The sequence below is a fragment of the Apodemus sylvaticus genome, chromosome 1, assembly GCF_947179515.1.
Source record: "Apodemus sylvaticus chromosome 1, mApoSyl1.1, whole genome shotgun sequence".
Lineage (NCBI taxonomy): Eukaryota > Metazoa > Chordata > Mammalia > Rodentia > Muridae > Apodemus > Apodemus sylvaticus.
This window is the reverse complement of record NC_067472.1, coordinates 61,562,591-61,583,707: the sequence shown is the minus strand read 5'-3', so window position 1 is coordinate 61,583,707 and position 21,117 is coordinate 61,562,591. Positions and strand designations below refer to the sequence as shown.

The 21,117-nt window shown below is 51.2% G+C and overlaps 1 protein-coding gene across 2 annotated transcripts in view; it reads left to right on the top strand.

Annotated features, from left to right (window-relative positions):
- The window catches only part of Kcnq1 (potassium voltage-gated channel subfamily Q member 1), a 319,138-nt gene extending 298,985 nt beyond the window's left edge, over nt 1–20,153 (top strand). For both annotated transcript variants that reach the window (XM_052194811.1, XM_052194819.1), the window contains exon 16: nt 18,971–20,153. In XM_052194811.1, coding sequence (XP_052050771.1) covers nt 18,971–19,186 — 216 coding nt within the window. In that variant the 3' untranslated portion in view covers nt 19,187–20,153. The remainder of the gene's footprint in view (nt 1–18,970) is intronic.
- Nucleotides 20,154–21,117: the final 964 nt, after the last annotated feature.

Sequence of the window (21,117 nt, the reverse complement as noted above, 5' to 3'; positions counted from 1 at the left end):
GGAAGGGACTCTGTGCTCTGCTTGGCCACTTGACTAAGAGCCGGAGCAGTGCAGATGAGGTGGCCACATGGCTATGTGACTACTCAGCTGTGAACCGAGAAGTTAGGCTATGAGGTTCAGAGGTGCTAAAAGTGGGTGCTAAAAGACTGTTGGCATGAAGGGGACCCTAAAAAGGGATGTGCTCCAGGCCACTTGACAAGAGGCTACAGAGAGCAGTGCGGTGTGGGCGATGTGAGGACTGAGCTCACGCAGGAGGCCAGAAGGTAGGCAGAAAAAGTCCAGGAGCTCTTGCATCCCACAAGTCTCAGGGACTTCGAGGAAAGGACAGGAACGCAAGGGCTGAGTGGCCACTGGGTTCCCTTTTGATGTCACGTTCATTTGGCCCACATGGGGCATGACAAGAGCCATGCTGCTGGTCCTCTGGGTCTTCCGGAGCTGAGTGAAGAACAGATGAACAAGGCCTGAAGGACTGGACAGGGAACCTGAGGTCAGCAGGTCAAGTCTGCCTCCAGAGGCCAGTCTGAAAAAAAAGCCAGTGGGGTGCTCAAGTCATGTACTCAGACTCAGCCATGAAGGGATGAAAATCCTGACATATACAGAGGGAAGAAGGGAGGCTCCCCCTCAAGTCCCAACTAAACCCAGTCCCAGGCTGGGTTTAGATTAGACACGGGCTGCACTCTTTCCTTACGCTATCCCAGCTTTCAGTGGCCTGACTCAGCTGCCCGGTTGCCAGAGGGAGGCTGAGGGAGGCCCTTCCAGACACAAACCTTCCCAGTCCTTGTCTGCTCTGTTCAGTATCCTTCCAGGAAAATGGGCGGGTTTCCTGTGGAAGAGTCCCAGTGCCAGGAGAGTGAGCCCTGAAGGGTGACAGAGCACCCACCTACAGCTCCGCTACCGTCCCGGCCAGGCACCCCTCCCATGTGCCTGACTCCACCCCATGGGTGCTTGCTTCTTTGGGTTAGATGTCCTCCGTTGTTCTTGGCAGATATTTCCTGAATGTCTGCTATGTACTGTGGGAACATGGGGAGTGGGGAGAGGCAGGGGGGTGCAGTATGTAGCCCTGCCCTTGAGGAAGCCGTGTACAGTGAGCCATGGACAGTAAACAGGCAATAAATTGTCCTCTGTGAAGCTGTCAGGAGAGGAGGAGGAAGCACCCAAAGCAGTCATTCACACTCCAGTATGAATGAGCGCCTCTGGAGCTCTGCTCAATAACAGACCAGACCAGGGTGGCCTCCCATTTCCAAGGACTGGGACAAGGGTGGGGAGGATTGTAGAGAGGGGGCAGGGCAACTCCCTCCCTCACCATAGTTGCTTCACCAAGGAACTTACCCCAAGTTCCCTAGCTGCATCCCTGAGACTCCTGGTAGTCCTCACAATAACACCCTACCCCCACCTTACCCTGGTCTCTGCCCCTTCTGCCCCCTATACCCTCTCCACAAGGCCTCACCCTCCCCACCATCCTGGAAACGATTTTGTTGTCTACAGAGATTATGTGTAACTGACTGTGAGTTATAAGTCTCCGGAGCGAGCGAGCAGCCTGTTACCTAACCAGGCCTGGCTCGTGCCAATGTCTTGAGTAATTATTGGGGAGGGGGGCCTCAGCCCGCAGCCGAACCTCTCCAAGGGAATGCAATTGTTTTTCACGTCAGCTGTGCCTTGGACAGAAAACTGTAGGAATGAGATGGGGTGGAGGGTGGCTTAACTCTTTGGGCCCTGTCTGCCCTGGCTTCTCAGGGCTGCCTGGCAGAGAGCAGGCCCTGTCGGGGGTCAGAACCCCAGGCCGAGCCGGCAGCCGCCACTTGGCAGAGTCTGTGGAAACCACCGTGCAGCTCTGTGCAGACAGTTGTGGAAACTTGGGCGGGCTGTCAGTTCGCCCAGCCAGCATCCAGGCCCTTTCTCCCGCTCCTGCCCCTGCTTCCCCAGGGCTCACCTGCAGGCCTACAGCTGCCATAGGAAATTCTCTGCTAGTTTGGGGCCCAATAGGGCTCAAAGAGGACCAGGCATGGGACAGCAGGCACCACTAGGGTCCTCAGCCTCCCCCAGCTTAGCTGGATCTCTGCCTGCTCTAGAGGAACCCACAACCCCTTCTTACTGGTATTCCCAGTCCACTGGCACCACATGGTTATAGCCAGACCCACTGAGGTAGGGCACAGTGTTCTTGTGGCAAGCCTTAAGGCCAGGGAGGAAGAGGCAGGGTGGGTACCACCAAGCAGTGGGTGGCATGGGAGCTGCATCCTAAGGAGTCTGGGCTTTGTGGTCACTCAGAGCCAGTCATAGGGCTTAAAACACAACTCAGAGGTAACTTATATGTGGATATGTCAATCTGGGAGTAGAATGTGCTGGGTCTCAAGGAGCAGGCAGAGCATCCGCCACGCTATGAGGAGGGCGGTGCAAATTGGTGGAGCTTCAGCTGAGACAATGACAGTGGTGTCTCAGTCAAGAGCTTCCATGGGCCTAGAGCAGCAGTCAGACCAGGAATCGCCTCTGCTCTCTGCTTCTCTGTCTACAATGCAGCACCCTATGACTTCTCTCAGCATTGCCATCACCTCTGCATTTCAGTAGCAGGAAGGAGGAAACTACCTGAAGGACAACCTCCTTCCCCACACAGCCTGGGTTACCTGAGAGGCCCCTGTTAGCTTTTCTTCTGTCCAATGACCAGAGAGCAATGTGCCTCAGCAAGGACCCCCTAGTGAATAAGTGGCTAATTCAAGGTTCTTTTGCTAAAGGAGGAAGTGCTTTGTCTTTGTCTGAGAGCAAACCCATGTGTTTCAGAGGGAAAGAATTCTGATAGAAACTGAGTGTTGGAAAGAGAGCAAGTAGTTCATAGACCCTCCGGGGCTCAGTCTGAGTCTTAAGAGACAGGCGCACAGCAGGCCTGATCCCTGGGATAAAGACAAGACTGACAGGCAATCTGCAGAGCTCAGCTTAGGATAGGTCAAAGTTAAGAGCCTCTCAGATTCCTAAGCGGTGAGGTCAGACACCAGCAACTTTGTGACCCAGCGAGTCTTGAGGATGCAGGCTGGAATCCCTGTTGTATAGAGGCACTAAAGCTTGGCATGGTGAGGCCAGAAGCCATGAGGCACTCAGCAGCAAAGGATGAGGGCAGGGCTCAGAAGACCTGGGAGAAGGAGGTGGTAGCCAGCCTAGAAGAAAGAGACCCAGGAAATGTGCATCTTCAGAGTCTGAGGATGAAAAGGGGAAAACCCAAAGGCAAGTCTTAACTCCAGGGAAGACAGAAAGCTGAAATCACAGACCTTGTGACTCAGCTAAAATTCATCTCTACTTCCTCAATACCCACAAGAAAAATGGCAGTAGAACCACCAAAGGAGAAAATTGCTTGTATAAGTAAACAAGTAAAAACATTAGGAGGGCATAAGAGGCCCCAAAAGTTTGCAAAAGTAGATGTAGATCTACCAGCAGAGACAACCAGAGAAATTAAAAGTAGAGCCCAGCCTTCCCCAGGCATAGCTACCATCAAAGATGATGTAGTTACTAGCTGGGATCCTGGGGAACTTTATACCGTCCTAAGGGCAGAGCTATGAAAAGAAGATGCCTACAGAATCTCAGCCTGAGTGCCAAGCACTCCATCATTATCCCCCCAGTTCATGACCCCAGGTACGTGCTGACTCCCACCCAACCATGCTACACTGTGGGGAAGCTGAGCCTTTCGGCTCTGAACGTGATGATACTAGGAACAGCTGTGGGTGGAGCTGAACACTTTGAAGCTGAAAGCCAACTTCTAGAATGTCCCACTGGGTTCCATTATTGTTTCAGAACAGAAATAAAACAGACATCCTATGTCTCCTGAGAGAAGAATATAGGTCATACACAGAAAATGGAGAATCAAAACATCAGGAAGTGAGCGAATGCTAGTACACTGACTTCAAACTTTGGGGATGGGGATGGGTAATTTCCAATCTAGAATCCTAAGTGTAACAGAAGAATAAAGATATTTGCCAAGATGCACAACACTCAAAAAAAATTTTTTATCTGCCACATACCTTTTCTTAGAAAATGACCTGGGGATGTGCTTCTGCAAAGTGAGAGGTAAAACAGGCAAGAAAAAGCTGGGGACCAGGGAGAGCAACAATACCTAAAAACTGGAAAGAAACTAGCCCTGCAAGGACTCCAGCAGAAAAAGGAGGGGAAGGAGAAAGAAAGGGAGGGGTGCTGATTCATTATCAGTATTCCCAACAGGATCAATAGAAAAATGTTATAATTCTTACAGAAAGTTAAAGAATGGGTTGGTGACAGACGTAGAAAAGGGCTAGGGGCGTGGCACAGTGCTAAAGCACTTGCCTAATATGTACAAAACCTGGGTTTGGTCCCTAGCAATGAAAAAAACAATAGCTGAACAAAGATTTTAAAATATTAATTCTCTGTGGCTGAAGATATGTCTCAGAAGTTAAATATACTCATTGCTCTTGCAGAGGACCTGAGTTCAATACTCAGCTCCCACCCACACCAGGCAGTTCACAACCACCTGTAACCCAGGTCCAGGGGATCCAACACCTTCTTCTGACCTCTATAGGCCTCCATGAGAACACACATGGCATATACACACATATACATAAATAAAAATAAACTCTTTTAAAATATTTTTAAAGTAAACAAAGGATAAGCAAGATAGCTTGGCAGGTAAAGGCACTTGCTAGCAAGCTTGATGACCTAAATTTGATCTCTAGGACCTATGTGATGGAAGGAAAGAACCAATTCCCATAAGTCAGCCACTTAGGTAAATATGTAAGTACATGTGTGTGCACACACACAAAAGCAAACTACTTTTTTATAAAGGAAAGAACAAAAGAAAAATAAAGAAACTAAGCCTAACTCAAAGGCAACCCTTAACTACAGAGAAAACAGAAAACTGTTATCACAGAAGGACCTATGAACATGGTGTTTGCACAGCAGTCTTTTAAAGCTACATGTTTCTTTGAAATGCAAGTACTAAACATTTAGCCTAGGGCTGTGGTGTAACTGCACAGAAGGAATGCTGAGGAAGAAGTTGTGGGACAAAATCCTGATGGCTTGTCTTCCATGACTGTCACTAGGCAATGCCTAAGACTATAAGAGTGGGAAACAGAGAGTCAAAAAAATCTGGCAGGAAAAACAGCTAAGAAAGCTGAAGGCTTCCCTCTGGAAACTGTTGGGGACTGGAGATGTAACCCCCAGAGAGGGCTATTCAGAGATGGAAGAGCTTCTGGCGCGCTTACATAACGTCAACGAGAAGTTTCTAAACTGCAGGAAGGGAACATGGGGGTGCCAGAAAATAGAGAATTCTGCTGGTGGCCTGGTGAGAAAGAAGAAAGGGTCTGACAGGGACCTGTGACTCAGAAGAGGAAGATGAAAGCATGTTAGGGTCTGGGGTGGCAGGAGATGAAGGGCAAATAAGCCTGTAGCTCTGCCCTGTGTGCAGAGTCTGGGTCAGTTAGACTCTGATTGGGAGGGATAAATAGGTCTGTGGTAATGTGGGATAGGGCAGTAGTAAGAGAAGAGAGTTTGCTGACAGGTGTCCCATCCTTTAACCAGAGGCGACAGAGGAACACAGGTTCCTCCCAAAGCAGGCCCCCTAGATAGGAAGGTTACTTTGGATGGTCTCCAAGGCTCCAAAGTAATAAAGAACGTGAAGACAGGTGGACTGGAGCCTCCTGGGGCTTGTGAACCACGCCCAGCTTGTCAGCATGTGTCCCTTACCCCATCCCTGGTGTCCCCAGTGACTTCTTCCTCCCAGCCCCCAGCACAGGAAGGGCGGGCTGGGAACTGCAGGATAGGCCTGAGTCCCTCATCAGCTGAAGGGGTCAGCAGAGGCCAGATGGGCCCAGAGCCAACCAGAACCTTGTTCCTAGGTGGAGGCTGCCCCACCTTTTGGCTTACCTTCTGAGAATTATAGACCTTCCTCAGGGCCCCACAACCTGTTTGCCCTCAGCCTTGGGCCCCAGAGAGCATCCCACATGCAATTCTAGGCATGGCATGAGCAGAACAAGAATTTAGTAGGGCATATGTGATGTCTAGTTCTCTCTAAAAACGAGGCAGTCAGGGCTCTGGCCTTATTTACAAGGTAGATCTCAAAGTCTACTAGGTGTTTTTGTAAACAGGGTCCCCACCTATAGCTCAACTCCCACCCTGCCCACCAGCTTCTCCCAAGAGCACAGAAGAGCCACTAAGAGTATATATGAAGGATAGTATGTATAAAGCCACAGTGACAACAGCTTTCTGGTAGGTCCTTCTTCAGGATCACCTGGAACCATGGCCTGCTCAGTATCCCACACTACCCAGAATCAGAGTGAAGACTCCTAGCGACAGGATAAATTTCTGTCTTTGGCTGTGGGGTGAAGTTGGGGGGGTTACAGGACAGAGCCATCTCTAAGGTGGCAGGAGGCTATTGCCAGAGTTGGGGACTGGGATATGACTGTGATGTGGACCCTGATCTACAATGAAGATAAGAGTTCCTATGGGTGCAGGGAAAGGTGATACCTGTCACCTACACTGCACATGAGTGCCCCAACCCCCAGTACAAATCCCTCTTATCTCTGCTTAGGTAAGACAGGCTGCTTAGGGAAGAACTGTCAGTGGAAAGGTGAAGAAGATGGCACAATGCCTACCACCAGCTCCAGAGATAAGACATCTGTTGGAGGCACCTCCTTCGGAGCCCTGAGAAGATAGAAGGATTAGCTGGGTGGGCAATGCCTGGGCCTTGCCACTATAGTCAAGGCTGATACAGGAGCTAAACCTCAGAAAAGGCAGCAGAGCCAGAATCAAGTCCAGCAATGCCTGGCACTCAGGGGCTGGGCCAGGACTTAAGCAGAGATGACCAGTGTAACATGGGTCACCCAGATCCATGGTGATCTGGATCAGGGAGGGACTTGATCTACCAGCCAGGGAGCTAAGGTCCTAACTACAGCCACTAGGGTCCCCACTGAAGTTACAGAAGGCCGGTGACTAGCCCAGAGTCAAAGAACAGGTTCACTCCCCTTACATCCAATACCTTTGGCACCTCAGTGTGCCCTGCAGTGCCTGTCATATAAGTTGGAGATGGATAATCCCGAGGACCTGAGCCTGAGCTGGGGGTCAGTAATGCCACTGTAACCATGGTAGAGTCACCTGAGGCATTGGAAGCATTACAAAGTGGGCAGGTGGCAGGTAGTAGGCTGGATGTGTCTTCTGCTAGTGCTAGTCTGATGAGCCTGGGAACATAGAGATCTCTTCCTATCTGCCAAATATGTCCAGATGGGCTGGAGCACTGGGGCCTGGCTTGAAGCCCCAACAACTTCCTGCTGCTCCAACTCTTCTTACCCACTTCCTGAACAGGCCATCAGAGGCCAGAGGCAGCCAGAGCCGACCACACATACTCTGACCAGCCACGTGAGGACCAGCACAGAGCACCTGATGGGTAACCTCAGAGCCTTGTGTCCACAGGTCATGGAGAAAGAGTACTCAGTGTCGCAATAAGGAGGCAGCCCAGACTCCAGAGCTGGGCAGAGGATGGAATAATGGGGGAGAGGGTGGCCAGTGGTGTGGTGTCATAGCTAGCATAAAGTGAAGCATCATTGCTGGATATGGGAAGATGAAAGCCAGGAGAGCTGATGGTCCCTGGAGGGCCAGAAAGGGGACATGGAATCTCAGCTTCCTTTATTCGTATGTCACCCTCTAAACCTTGAAGATCTGCTTATTCACCGCCAGCCCCGGTGGATCCCATCCTCAAAGTACTCGCTTCTCCGTTACGCTCTCCCAGCCCAGAGAAAAGGCTGAGCCCGCCTGTGGGATCCTGAAATTTCCGTCCCCAGACTGTGTGTGTGGAGGTAGGACACCCTGTGTTGAAAGGACTAAGGATAAGAGCTGCGTTCTGAGGCACAAAGGAGAAGAGGAAACAGGATGGGAAGCCTTGCCCTGTCCCTAAGGAAGGAAGGTACCCCCATGCTCCAGCCAGGCCTCTACTCCAAGCAGAATACTAGGCCTGACCTAGCTGCCAGGCAGGAGTCAATATGTTGAGTTAGGAACATTCCAACTCGGTGTCCCCACAAGTTTCCGGTGCCAGGAGAGACACAAGATTCTAGTTTCTAGGCCTAGCCACCCAGCCCCCATCTGCAGCCCTAGGCCTAGCCTCCAGCCTGACTCCAGCCTCAGGGGTCCTGACTTCAGAAAATCCTGTCTCAGAGTAGAGGCAGGAAGTGGGGGAGGGAGTGGGCCCCATCCCGTCTCTGCGGGCTGGGCTGGGGGCTGCCTGCCCACCTGGGTCAGCCACAGCTGCAGCTTGGATGACTGACTGGCTGAGTCATGGGGCCCCTTTAGTCTCCAGGCTGGGACAAAGTCTGAACAGCAGTGAGGCAGGATGTTCAGGCCTCAGGAGGGCAGGCACAGCTCTGAGGGCTTGGGACACCAGCTGGATACTGCTTACCTTTACCTCAGAACTTCCTGCCTAGCTCCCTGCTGCCAACAGGGATTCTGCCTTCCAGAAGCAACTCCCAGTTTCCTGGCTTCCAGCACATAGCCACACTCAGCTCCACAGCCACAGGTGTGTGCATACACAGTGTCCATAGGTAGGCCAGACTCTTCAGTTAGTCCTCCTCCCAGCCAAGTTCTAGATCATTCCAGCCTATGGTTCTTGTATCTCATCCTGCGTTGAGAGCTTACTGAGAATGGCACTGAGTCCTTGAGGGAGGGAAGAAGGGAACTCCTTAACATTCAGCAGGTACAGAGGGCCTGGAGGGTCCCAGAAGGTCAGGAGGCCTCTGGCTGGCAGGAGCTAGCTGATTGGGGTCAGTCAGAAGTCACTCTAGGTTAAGAGTTGTGAGGAGCATGAAGGCCAATAGTTGGGGAAGGGTCAGAGCTCCTAAGATAAGATAGCTATAGCCCTCTCTATAGAGTGGCAATAGAGAATGAGGCATAGTGATTCTTATCAGGCAGGAGGGCAAAGGGGTACCCAGGTTGGAAGAATTGAAGACCACTATGTTGAGGAGAAGGTCAAGGTCTGGATAGGTTGAGTGGGCCATGAGATACAGAAGGTATCCTCTAAAGGCCCCAGATCCAAAGTGGGGGATAGGGGAAGGAATCCAGGAAAGAGAATAGACTGTAAGGAGCCAGGAACTGGGAATCAGGACACCGTGCCCAGGAGGCATATCCTGGAGAGACCAGGTCATAGGTAGAAAACCTGTAGCAGGGACAGATGCTTAGGGGCCACTGGGGGTGAGGGGCAGAGGGAGTCAGAGGCAAGCGAAGGGATCACTGGGAGTACCACCATGCTCTTGATACTAACATGTCATCCTTCAGTACAAGGGTCTAGCTACAGGCATGCTGTAGATTCAGGGCATTCGTGGGCTAGGGCTGTTCCCTGGATCTTCTTGTCCAGCATCGGGACCCAGGTTGGAACACTGCAGGTCCCCTCAGGGAGGCCCACGGCATGTACAGCCACCCCAAGAAGCAAGTGCCCTTAACATGTTCTAACCGGCGGTCTCAAAGCCTGCGTTGAGCAAAAAAAGCAAGTGGACTGCCACACCTGGATCATATTACTGCTGATGTCAAAACTGCCACGGAGGGATATAGTGTCTCAGGCTGGAGTTAGGCAGGGTAAACACCCTGTCGCTAGCCAAGCACCCGGCACAGGAGGCCCCGGGGAGAAGGAGGGAGGAGCATTGGATGTCTATTTTACAGAATAGATTACTGTAGAGAGCATGTAGAGCCACACAACCTTGTAGAGACCATAATGAAAGCCAGCAGCCATGAAAGCCAGCACCCAGGTGACACAAAGGGACATGGGGGACCAGGCTCCCAGTGCTCCTGGTTGTTTCTGGGATAGGACAAGGAAAGAGGGCATTGACTGTCAAGCCTTGTAAGCACAGATACTCAAGTATCTGTGGGGCATGCACGGCTGTTGCAAAGGTTCATCTCAAGGGCAGTCCTGGGCTAAAGGAGGTGCAAAGAACACATATCCCAAGACTGTAAGTGAAGCTGATATTGGGGGCCAGGGAAGTGCTCTTATAATAAAAGGGCATGGAGAGACAGTGTTTATAGACTAGGAGAGGGCTAGACCCCCTGTGCCCTGAGAGGCCCATGAGATGCACCAGAGACCAGGGAAAATCTCAGATGGAAGCAAAAACTGGGGCTTTGTCTATGACAAGGTGGCACTTGAAAATGTTCAAGAAGGAAGCATCTGAGGGGAGGATCTAGGACAGGCTAAGTCAGACTATCCAGAGAGTAAGCTCCCAGCAGCACCCAGGCAAAGCAGGCCCTGGGCAGTGTGGCGACAGGGATGGGCTCAGGCCGTAGTCAAGGGTCCCAGTAAGGTTGCTCACCAAGGAGGGAGCAAGGGCGCCAAAGGAGAGAGAGAAAGCAAGAGCCAAGAGGCTGAGCATCTCTTCCCCCCCCCCACCTGGCTCTCGGGGGATGGGAGATGTGTGTCACGTGAGCAGGATAGCTAGTCGGATGTGGGCATACGTGTGAAGGGCTAGGCTGAGAACAGCTCACTCGTGTTCACATCAGCAAATAGCTCCCAGGGCCGCTGGCGGCCGGCAGAGGTAGACGTGAACAGGGCAGACAACAAAGCTGCAGGGCCAGGGAGGCTAGAGACAGGAGAAAGGAAGTGAAGCTCCCGTAACAGCAGCCACAGGCCCACTTGTGTTGGCTTGGGACACAGGGTGTGGTACAGGCCCAGGTGGGCAGTCCTGATCAACTGCCTGAACCCCCTGTCACCCCCATCCACCTACCACCATTGCCCACCTAGTTTGGCTGAAGGCTCTGGCCTCTGGTACAACATGTTCTGTCTGGAGTTCTCAAGCTTCCGGGACTCCATCAGGAGAGACTCCAATGCAGGTGGGGCCCGTGCCTGACGCCAGCACAAACAGGGCCTCTCGGCCTCCAGAGCCCTTTTCCAGCCTGTCTAGATGAATGCCCAGCCTGAGCAGCTGCTACAGAATCTGCCTATGGGGGAAATTGAGCAGAAAGAGCAGCAGATTCCTAGCCACCCTGACATGGAGATGCCCCTGCAAACAAGTCCCTTTGAGGCTGACAAGAACTAGTTGGTCTTTTAGAAAGAGTGGAGTTCCCATTCTGAGCCTAGGTGCCCCCAACCTCCACTGACAGGCAGAGGCCCCCAGTATTATCGGAAGCTAGGGCTTATGGGATCCCAAGCTGCCATTGCTGTACTCCAGGACCTTTGTCCCCAAAGCTGACATCAGTTCACACAGAGCAGGGAAACTATGGGGTGGGCAGTTCCAAGCAACAGGAGTACCTAGAAGGGAGAAGATGGCCCAGTGTCCTATACCTTGGGGCCACATGATGCTAGCCCCGGGACACAACAGTACAACTGTGTGAAGCAGCACAGTGTGGAGACAGGGTGAGGGGTAAGTCACATGAACACCAAGGGTGACTTCAGTGGCAGTGGAAGAAGCAGAAGGAGGTGACCTGAGCCAATGCGATCATATGGGAGAGGTGACAAAGGCTCCCAATCAAGCTAGGGAGTCAAGAGCAAAGTCAACAGGGTTGCCAGGGACAGAGGTATTGTTCTCATTACTCTGCAAGATTCCACCATAGATCCACCATCTGCAGCTCTGTAAAAGACACTCCTGGCCTCCCATACCAAAGTCCCATTAAAGCTATTTGGAAGCCAAGTGTGTAGTCCTAGGCCTGTGACCCCAGCCCTTGGGAAACTGAGGCACAAAGATCATAAGCGTCAGGCTGGCTTGGTGTACATAGTGAAACCTAGGATAGGAAGGGAGCTGTTTACAGTGAACCCTAGAAAACCATGCATGCTGAGAGCTTGTGTGTAGAAAAGACACCCCTACTATGTGAAGAATCAACCACTACAGGAAGCCCCCAAGCAACCACACACACATAAAAGATTTAAGGGTGAAATACAAACCTAAAGAGCACCTGAAAGATTCATGTTGGACCGATGGACCGAGAAAGTGTGATTCAAGCCCACCCTGACTTGGAGACCATAAAGCAAAAAAAATAAATAAATAAAAAAATAAAGGATGGTGCTTCTATTTGGAAAGCAGACACAAAACAAACAAATGCAGGAGAAAACACTTGTGATCTACATGTCAAAGGATAAGCCTTCACATACAAAGAGCCTTTACAAATCAATGAACATGAAAGGACTAGCCAGCTAACCTCATTGGCCTTTGCCCAAGCCTTTCTAGGGAGCAGCGCTTTTGGGGGCTTCTACCCCCTCATCCAAGAGAAAGGCCAGAGATTAATTAACTCCCTCCACAAATATTTGTACTGGATCACATGAATTTACTAAGCACCTACTGTGTGTCAAACATTAAAAGACTTATTAGGGACTCAACAGAAATGGCACACTTAGGACCTAACCTCAGGAGTCTCAAGTTTGAAGAAGAAACAATAAACAAGTAAATTAATAAACTCAGGAAGTTTGCGGAGGGGCAATGGTCACAGAGTGTGCTAGGGGCAATGAGATAAGCAGAAGCTTTTGCTAAAGCAATGGACATTTGAGTTGAAAGTCCACAAAGTGTAGAGTGGGATTTCCAGGCAAAGGAACCAATGAGTGCAAGGCCTCAGGTAAACGGAGGCGGGGCGTATTCAGATCTGTGTGAGAAAGGGTTGGAGGGGGGCTGCAGAGGGAGACAACATTCACTAGTGTAATGGAAAATCTGAGAAAAGGCACAGGTCTAAGCACAAAGGTCAGCCGATGCTGCCCAGAGCAAAACAAAAGAGAGGAGCACAGGCACCTAGGTCGGAGTGATACTGCAGGGCTGGCCAGGCCCTGTCTGCAGAGGCTTGAAGAGGCTGGATCTATATGAATACTTATGTGGATATGCATGCGTGTGTGTGTGTGTGTGTGTGTGTGTGTGTGCATGTGTGTGCATATGTGTGTGCATGTGTGTGCATGTGTGTGTGCATGTGTGTGAGTGTATGTGTGCATGTGTGTGTGCATGTGTGTGTGCGTGCATGTGCATTGTGTGCATGTGTGTGTGCACGCACATGTGTTTGTGTGTGTGTGTGTGCATGTGTGTGTGCATGTGCATGCATGTACATGTGCATATCCATGTGAGTGTGTGTGTGTGCATGTGTGTGTGTGTGTGCGTGTGTGTGTATGTGTGTGTGTATGAGTAAATGGAGATATGTGGCTAAGAGAGAGAGGCAGACACAAGGAAGCAGCTGTAGAGACCAGGAAAAAAAGTTGTATGAAGCACAGGTATATGCAGAGTTGTTTGGGTGCAGGTCTACAAAGCATCTCCAGAGTACATATAAAGTAAGCTAAGTGTCCTAGACAAAGCCCAGGGACAGAGGCAGTTCTCTTGTGGGAGGTTCTTGAGGAGTGACTGGCTGGGTGAATAGTGAGGGTTCCTGCCACATCTCAGTCTTTTTAGGGTGTCATGTCCCATCTGGCGTGGCTGATGAATTCATTTTAGTGTTGCTGGTGATCAGGAATATTCATTTGTTGGCATAAATAATTTATCTGGTGAACTGGTAGTGGCGGGTGTTTATCTGCATAAACAAGACCAGAAGTCGAGTAATTATTTCTTGACTTTTTTTTCCTTAGAGACAGTGTCCCTTTATATAACCCTAGCTGGCCTCAAATTCATATAGATTTGATCTCCTCTGCTGGGACTATGGTGTATACCACCACCCCTGGCCTTTTTGATCTTTGTAAAATGAATAATTGAGATTGAAGACATTGCTTTATTAACTGGAGGCCCTGGGATTGGTACAGAGAGTCACTGTTCTATATGGCCTAGAAGCTTCCATCTTGACCGCTGCCTGGATTCTCAGGCATGCTTGGCCATATACCCTATGGATCCTGGGGGCCAAAGGACAGAAAGCCAGAGTTCCTGCATGAAGGCTTTTCTACAAAATCCAGAGCACTAAAGCAAAGTCATAAATACAATAACTGTAAGCACAGCCTTCTTGGTCACCACACCTAATGTGAGCTAGCATCCCCTCCACAAGACCAGCCTTCACAAGCTCCAACTGACTGTGTGTAATTCATGGGAGTTCTCCATGGTCTCACCATGCAGATGCAGGTTGGGTGAGGATGGGGCCCTGTGGGCAGCAAGGCAGCACTCCTTCCCTACAGCTCTCAGGTAGGTGAAACCACCTTCCTTCCCCTCACGCCTAGACTCTGGAGTGAAGGTGCTCACATGTCCAGCATTGGCTGTGTCCTTTCATGAACTTAAAAGAGTATAGAGTGTGTGTACAGAGTGTGTACAGAGACCCGCAACTGACAGGGCCCGGTTCCAATGAGAGAAACAGGTGACTAACAAAGGGCAGCTGGAACCCTGAGGAACCCATGACTGTGAACTGACAGGAACACTGCCGAGGAAAGAAAGGGCCAAGGGTGGACAGCCTTGTCCTGAGACAGGCACACGCAGCCGCACTTGAGGAGCAGCAGTAGGCTTGGAATCAAGAGAATAAGAAAGAGAAAAGGCACATGAAAAATGGAAGTAAGTTACAAAGTGGCTCCTCGGGCCAGCAGGACAGTGATGTTTTATGTTTTCAAAGGACTATCATGCATAAACCCACTGAAGTGAGCCAACCAGTAGACACTACTGTAAGAATCCCAGAACTGGAGATAGATAGCCGGGCTAGGGTGAGCTGGTGAGGTCAGAGCAGCCCAGCTGTGTCAGCGGTCCTGGCCTCCTGCTGAATGGATTCTGGGAGATGAGGAGGAAAGTTACCTTGCAGAAGGCCAGCAAAGGGGTTACAGGGAGGAGATTACCTGTAGAAGCCCTACTACATACCCTCTCTCTCAGCCCCTCTCGTGGGGTGCTTAAGATGAGGACTTGAAATACTACCTCCTAAGATGTGTGTAAGCTTGTTTGGTTTTGGAGAAACCCATCATGTATAAGCCCGCTGGAGCACTGGTACCCAATATGTGCTTAACAAAGGTCTACTGCTCATTACTGTCTTGTTACCTGCCTCCCAACTTCTGCCCCAGCTCTTCCCTCTCCCATAGTACCCTAGACAGACTTCTTTCCTTCTGTGAAAAGTAGGATCATACTTAGCCTAGACAGTTAAAGAGGAGTATTTCGGATGGTGGTGTCAGCGTGCTGGGGAGAGAAGGAGTGAAGAGGAAGTGATAGGCAGGCAGCCGGGGGGAGCAGTGTTCTACCCAGACATTGTTGCCTGAACCATAAGATGCAGAAATGGAGGCCAGTGGAAGCAGGGTCAACTAACCCAGTCGGGGAGCAGCCCATCTGGGCTCTGGGTTCCTGTGTACCCTGCCTTCTCTCTACATCCCACTGGCCAACTCCCCACAGGCCCTTCTAGTGTCAGGTTGGCATCCCATGACTCTTCATTGGGAATCAAACATTTTTAATATGGTCCCCTAAAAGTAACCCATAAATGTCACACAAGTCACCAAAGGCCACCCTCTCATGACCCTACAGAGGACCCTGAGCTGGCCAACAAGGATGCCCAGCCCAAATACATCCCAGGCCCTTGCACCCTGGTATCCCCACCCCAGGTTAAGCTGGTTTGGGGGGTACTGACCAAGGATCAAGGCTGAGCAGGTTCTGCAAGAAAAAAATAATCTAAAAAGACTCTTCAAGATTTTCCTTTGAAAACAAATTCATAACCACATCAAACAGGAATCCCTGTCGCTTTGAGTCTGATCACCAGCCGCCGCAGGCTCTCTAACTAGCTGTTATTCTAATTGCTTTTTTCTCTTCTGAGGCCCACAGAAGTCATCTATGGTTTCTCCTTTGGTGAGCAGAGATGGGGCAAAACAAGGCTTTTGTCTGCCTTGTCCTGTTAATCACTATCAAATTGCAACTAGTGATGAGATCTGAGATCTTCAAAACTGATCTGTTCCTGTGGCTCTTGGAGAACACCATCCCAGAGCCCAGAGCAGATACTCCCTTCCCTGAAGGTGGTGGCATCTTTCTGGGCGCCTGTTGTGACGTGGCTCCCTGCCTCCACCTACTCAACACTGGGCACCGATGCTCACAAGCTCTATAGCTGCATTCCAAGCACCAAAAGGAGAAAGTAGAGCCAGGTGGCTTCAAGAACAATTGCTAAAAGGTTGTCGTTGGAGCTGAGTTCTGGCCTGGGGAGCCACCATACTCCAGGCCAGTACTCTTCCTGCAGTGGTCCAGCAGGACCCAACACAAGCTTGGGCATGAAGGGCCTCTCTATATGCTACTCTGGGAGCCTCAGTGGCTAGAAAGGAGGCAGAGCCCAGAAGAACAAGCTAAGACCACCCTGTGCCCCGACTTCAAGACAAGAAGCATAGCCTTGGCCGGCAAGCACCCCAGGCTCCTTGTGCAACACATCCAGTGGACAGCAGCATGTTCCACTTCTTAGCTTGGGAAGCAGAGGTGACAAGGAACATGCATGGCCAGGCTTCTGCATCAAACAGTCCCACCTCATAGGGCAACACCTGACCCCCAAGCTTTGCTAGACAGATTAGCCAGCAAGCACCATGGCCAGATACCAAGATCCAGGTTAGAGCATAAATGAAGTACAGACATCCTGCTGGCCAACCCCCCCACAGGTCCTTCTGTTGCCATGTTGACATCTGATGGTTCTTCATTGGGTATCAAACATTTTTAATATGGCCCCTGAAAGTGACCTATAAATGTCCCCCAAAGGCTATCCTCTCAATCCTACAGAGAAGGTCCTGAGCTCACCAGCAAGGATCCCCAGGTTGAATATATTCCAGACCTTGCACCTTGAACCCAAGCCATGGTGTCCCCACCCCAAGCCAAGTCAGCTTAGGCAATGTGGTCTGAGCAAGGCCAGAAAAGCTTCAAAAACTCAGCCGCAAACTTACTGCTCCTCACCCATGATGGCCAGGGCAAGCAAGAGGACCCTGTTTATGGGCAACTAGGCAATCTAGGAGGATCCTGTGGATGGCCAAGAGGATCCAGAAGGGTCCCATGCATGACCATGAACTCCAAGCAAACTCTCAAGCAACTAGAGAGTTGGAGGAGTGGTTGCATTTAAAGAAGCCCTTGCACCATTTCCTGTCTTCACAGCCCTGTCAAGGTGACTGTGGCACAGTAAGGTCCAAGACTCTAGACCTTCTTATGACTCTAACCCATATCCTGCCCCAGCAGCTTGGCCAAGTGGGATACCTTTGAACCCACACAGACTCCTCAAAACCCCAGCTGACACAAGCAGCATCTATGGGGTCATTGTGAGCTTAGGAACTGTCCAGGGAAACTTCAGGGACACCCTTGATTGGCACACACAGGCTTGATGAGCCCTGTGGCAGATGTCCCATAGGAGGTTTCAAACAGCCCCACCCCTACCCCAAGAACTCTTCTTAAGGACTCTGCCCACTAGCAAATGTGATGTGTCCACAGGTGTTCAGTAGTAAACATTCATGAAGCCATCCATCTCCATGAGCCAACTGGTGCTTTTCCCCTGCCTACTCAGATTGGCTGTGTGTTTAAATCTGCATGAAGATAGCCCAAGACTAGGCCCCAGACAGCCCTCCTTTGGTACAGGGCTTACCGAGGCCTTGGACAGGTCATGAACCCTGGTTTCATCTGCCAGGAACTACCTAGGTTCAGCTTTCACCCACTGTACTCTTAAGCCCTGAACTTCAGTTTCCCCATGAGAGCCCTCCAGCCTGGATAATTCTATCTGAGTCCCTTTCAGACTACAAACAAGTATTAGGACCGAGAAGCCAGTACTTAAAGCATCAGAAGCCTGCCTGGGACCCAGACTTCACTCACAGCACACACGTGTCCAGGAAGATGGGATCCAGCCCCTGCCTGCCTCTTGACCTCAGGGCCCGAATCACCCAGGTTTGGAGGCCAGCGGTCAGCAGTTGGCTGAGTCATCTTAGGGTTTTCCCTAAAGCAGCTTTGCAGGTCTGACCATATGAGGCCATCTGTCAGGACCTCTGACTCCATCCCTGCATCACGGGTATTCCCTTTACTCCAAGTCCCAATGTAGACATGAGGGAGACCCCTGATTTTCTGACAGAGCATGCTGGAGGAACCACCCCAGGTACTCAGCAGCTGAGGTCCTCTCTCTCCCAACCCCTGCTCTCTTGCCTATGCTATGTAGGTTCCTTTATCTCCCCGTGATCCCTCCAACTGCCCCTGGAACAGCCCCTGCTTCCTAAGGAATCATGCTAGGGGCTCTGGCCCTTCTAGAAGGGAAAAGGAAGTAGCTAAGCATACTTCAGGCCCCCAGGGCTGGGCTCCAGCCCCCTGCACAATGGCTCCTTCTTTCTGAGGAGCTCTCCAATGGTTCTCCATTGTCTCCTACAAGCACAGCAAGTATGGCCTCTGTCAAGTGCCTCCTCAGGTTCTGCCCTGCCTCTATCTCCCCTCCAGTTTCTTAGCTACCTGCCTAGTTCTTGGAGCAAAACAAGTCCTTTACAGGCATGGGGTAAGGACCATACTGGTCAAGCAATCCACTCAGTCACTGCCCTGACCCATGGGGACCTAGAAAGGTAGTATTGTCCTAAACTAGTACCTTTGAGTTACCTTTGAGGGTGGACTTGTTTCATGACCCACCCAGCTTCTGCCTGCTCAACCCTGAGCTGTCCCAATCCCTCTCTCCAGGTGCCAGCTCCTCCCACAAAGACCCCAATCCATCCAAGCTGAGCAGACAGCTTGGGCCTCTGAGGTCCCACTCATTACTCCATGCCCCACCAGCACTTGGCCACAGGAAGCCAGAGGCTTTTCTAGAAGCTCCAGAAGGCTTGTCCAGAGTCTCAAAGACCAAAAAGCCTGGGAAGGAGCTACGTGGTGACTCCAAGCCACTAGGTCTGCCTAGAAACAAAAGATAACTGCTAAGCACCCCCAGGTTTATGCATGTATGGACACACATAAGAACACAATACTGTAGTGCACCCCCTGTACCTCAATAACAGAGATGCACATGAGGGGGACCAAGGGCCGCTAGGCATGGTACACACATCAATTCAACCCACAGCTGTAAGGACATGTGGCATACTCTCTTTCAGGCCTTGCATGCTCAGGCCCTAAGGTGGCCTGCACTAGGCTGTCCCTAGCACCAGGGTTCATCTCTGCTTCTGTCCCTACAGGTGACACAACTGGACCAGAGACTGGTGATCATCACAGACATGCTCCACCAGCTGCTGTCCCTGCAACAAGGTGGTCCAACCTGCAACAGCAGGTCACAAGTTATAGCCAGCGGTGACGGCGACTCCATCAACCCCGAGCTCTTCCAGCCCAGCAACAGCCTGCCCACCTACGAACAGCTGACTGTGCCCCAGACAGGCCCAGATGAGGGCTCCTGAAGGAGCTCAGAAGGGAGGTCCAGGGTACCCCCCCCAATGTCTGCCCTACTTCCCTCTCAACAGGGGGGCACCCAACCAGGTTCTCACTCTCTTGAAGGGCCTGATATGACAGCCCAGCTCCCTACGGCCCCCAAAACCCATGGCTCAAGCCACTGGCCTGAATCTGGAGCTCAACAACACCCCTCTGCCCAGCCAGTGGGAACTAGAACTTGTCTGGGCATGTGGTTCCTCTCAGGCCCCTATCAAGATGGTGATGCTGCTCTCCTGATGGCTGGGACATAGTGAAGGGGACATAGTATATGTGTAAAGCAGGATGCAACTGGGGCAGAGGGAAGCCCATCCAGGTGATGCCAAGTAGCTTCCTAAAGGGAAACAGGAAGAATCTGGAAGTCTGGGGTTTCCACCTTCAGCCCTGAATCCAGAGGCCAACAGGCAACAGGCAGGGCAGGACAGGCCCAGCCCACACTAACTACAGGCTGTAGCCCAGTGGGGGCTCAGCAGTCCAGAGCCTGACTCCTTCACTCTCTAGTGATGTTGACCACATCAGAATATTAGAGGGATTTCTAGCTTCCCCCAAAGGATATCTCAATCAGGGGAGCATCTTCTATCCACGCTAGCCAGGTGTGGACTGACAACTTCTCCCCTAAAGTGAAGAGCAGGGCCCTGAAGCCCTATGAGCCCCACGTGTGCAGCCTGCCTCCTCCTTCTTACTGGTCAGAGGTGATGGACCGATGCTCAGACTCCAGCCTCTTCACCCCACATCCCTCAGCCAGCAACTGAGCCACAGCAAGGTTGGGGGCATCACCATTTCTCCCAGGATTGGTTCCTTGGGCATCACACCTCACAGAAATCAAGATAATTTCTGGTGATTCAGACTCTTGTGTTTTAATGAATTTCGTAGTATGATCTTGATTGAGAGACTTTTCCAAATAAAGTTGGGACATCCCAGGTTGATCTTGGCACATGATTACTTCTGAGAGTGTCTGGGGAATCTTTAGATTAACCTAACACTCATCCTCCACCCTCTGCCCTACTCTACCTTCCTGACTCCTGCTGGTCCCCACAGACAGCCTCCGTCATTTTTTTGTGGACAGGACCCTGCAGTTCCCTAGGACCCAGGTGCCCAAGTGGCTATGGAATGAGCATGATTGGTTAGTCCATGCAGAGAAGACTCAGGCTCTGAGGGCTCACAGGAACCATGATACGTGTCAAAGGCTGAGCCAATCTGGGCTTGGGGTATCCCTGGGGCTTCTACTTCCAAGTATGCTCAGTGTGATCAGGATGTAATTACCTCCTGATTCCCAGAAGACCCTGAGCCCTAGGAGTAGCTTAGCCTGGGTCAGGATCTGACTTAGCAGGAACACACTGATATATTCCCAGGAAGTCACCCTCAGACATGCACCAGGGACTCTTACCTGTCCTTCCCAGCCAAGATGGCTCTCACTGGCCACCCAGGAGGCCATTCAAGAGTGCATCTTTTCCAAGACCAGCTCCCAAGGCTCTAAGACTTTCACTTCTGAAATAGAAATATACAAATAACTTCTGGGATTCCTGGGCTCCCTTCAAAGCCTCAGTTTCCCTGCAGGGATTATGATGTTCCTCTGGCTGTCCAGTCAGTCCTCTAGGCTAGAGGCCTATTCTAAGTGAGTACTGCCCTCCTCACCTGGCCCTGTGGCTGTCACTCCTTATGATCTATCCATGGTGAATGGAAACAGTGTCCTGTGAGCTGGGATTTGCCCAGCCAATGTCCACCTGTCTCTACTGATCTCATTTTTCTCCTCCTTCCAAGACCCATCCTATAGGCCTGGCCATTGGGACCAAAGGCATCTGTGATTTGAAGGATGGAGGTGCCCTGGTCTTTGGAGGCAGCAGGTAGCAATCAGTAGAATAAAAAAGCCAAGTGTGGGAGTGTGGCTGGAGGCCCCTCTAGG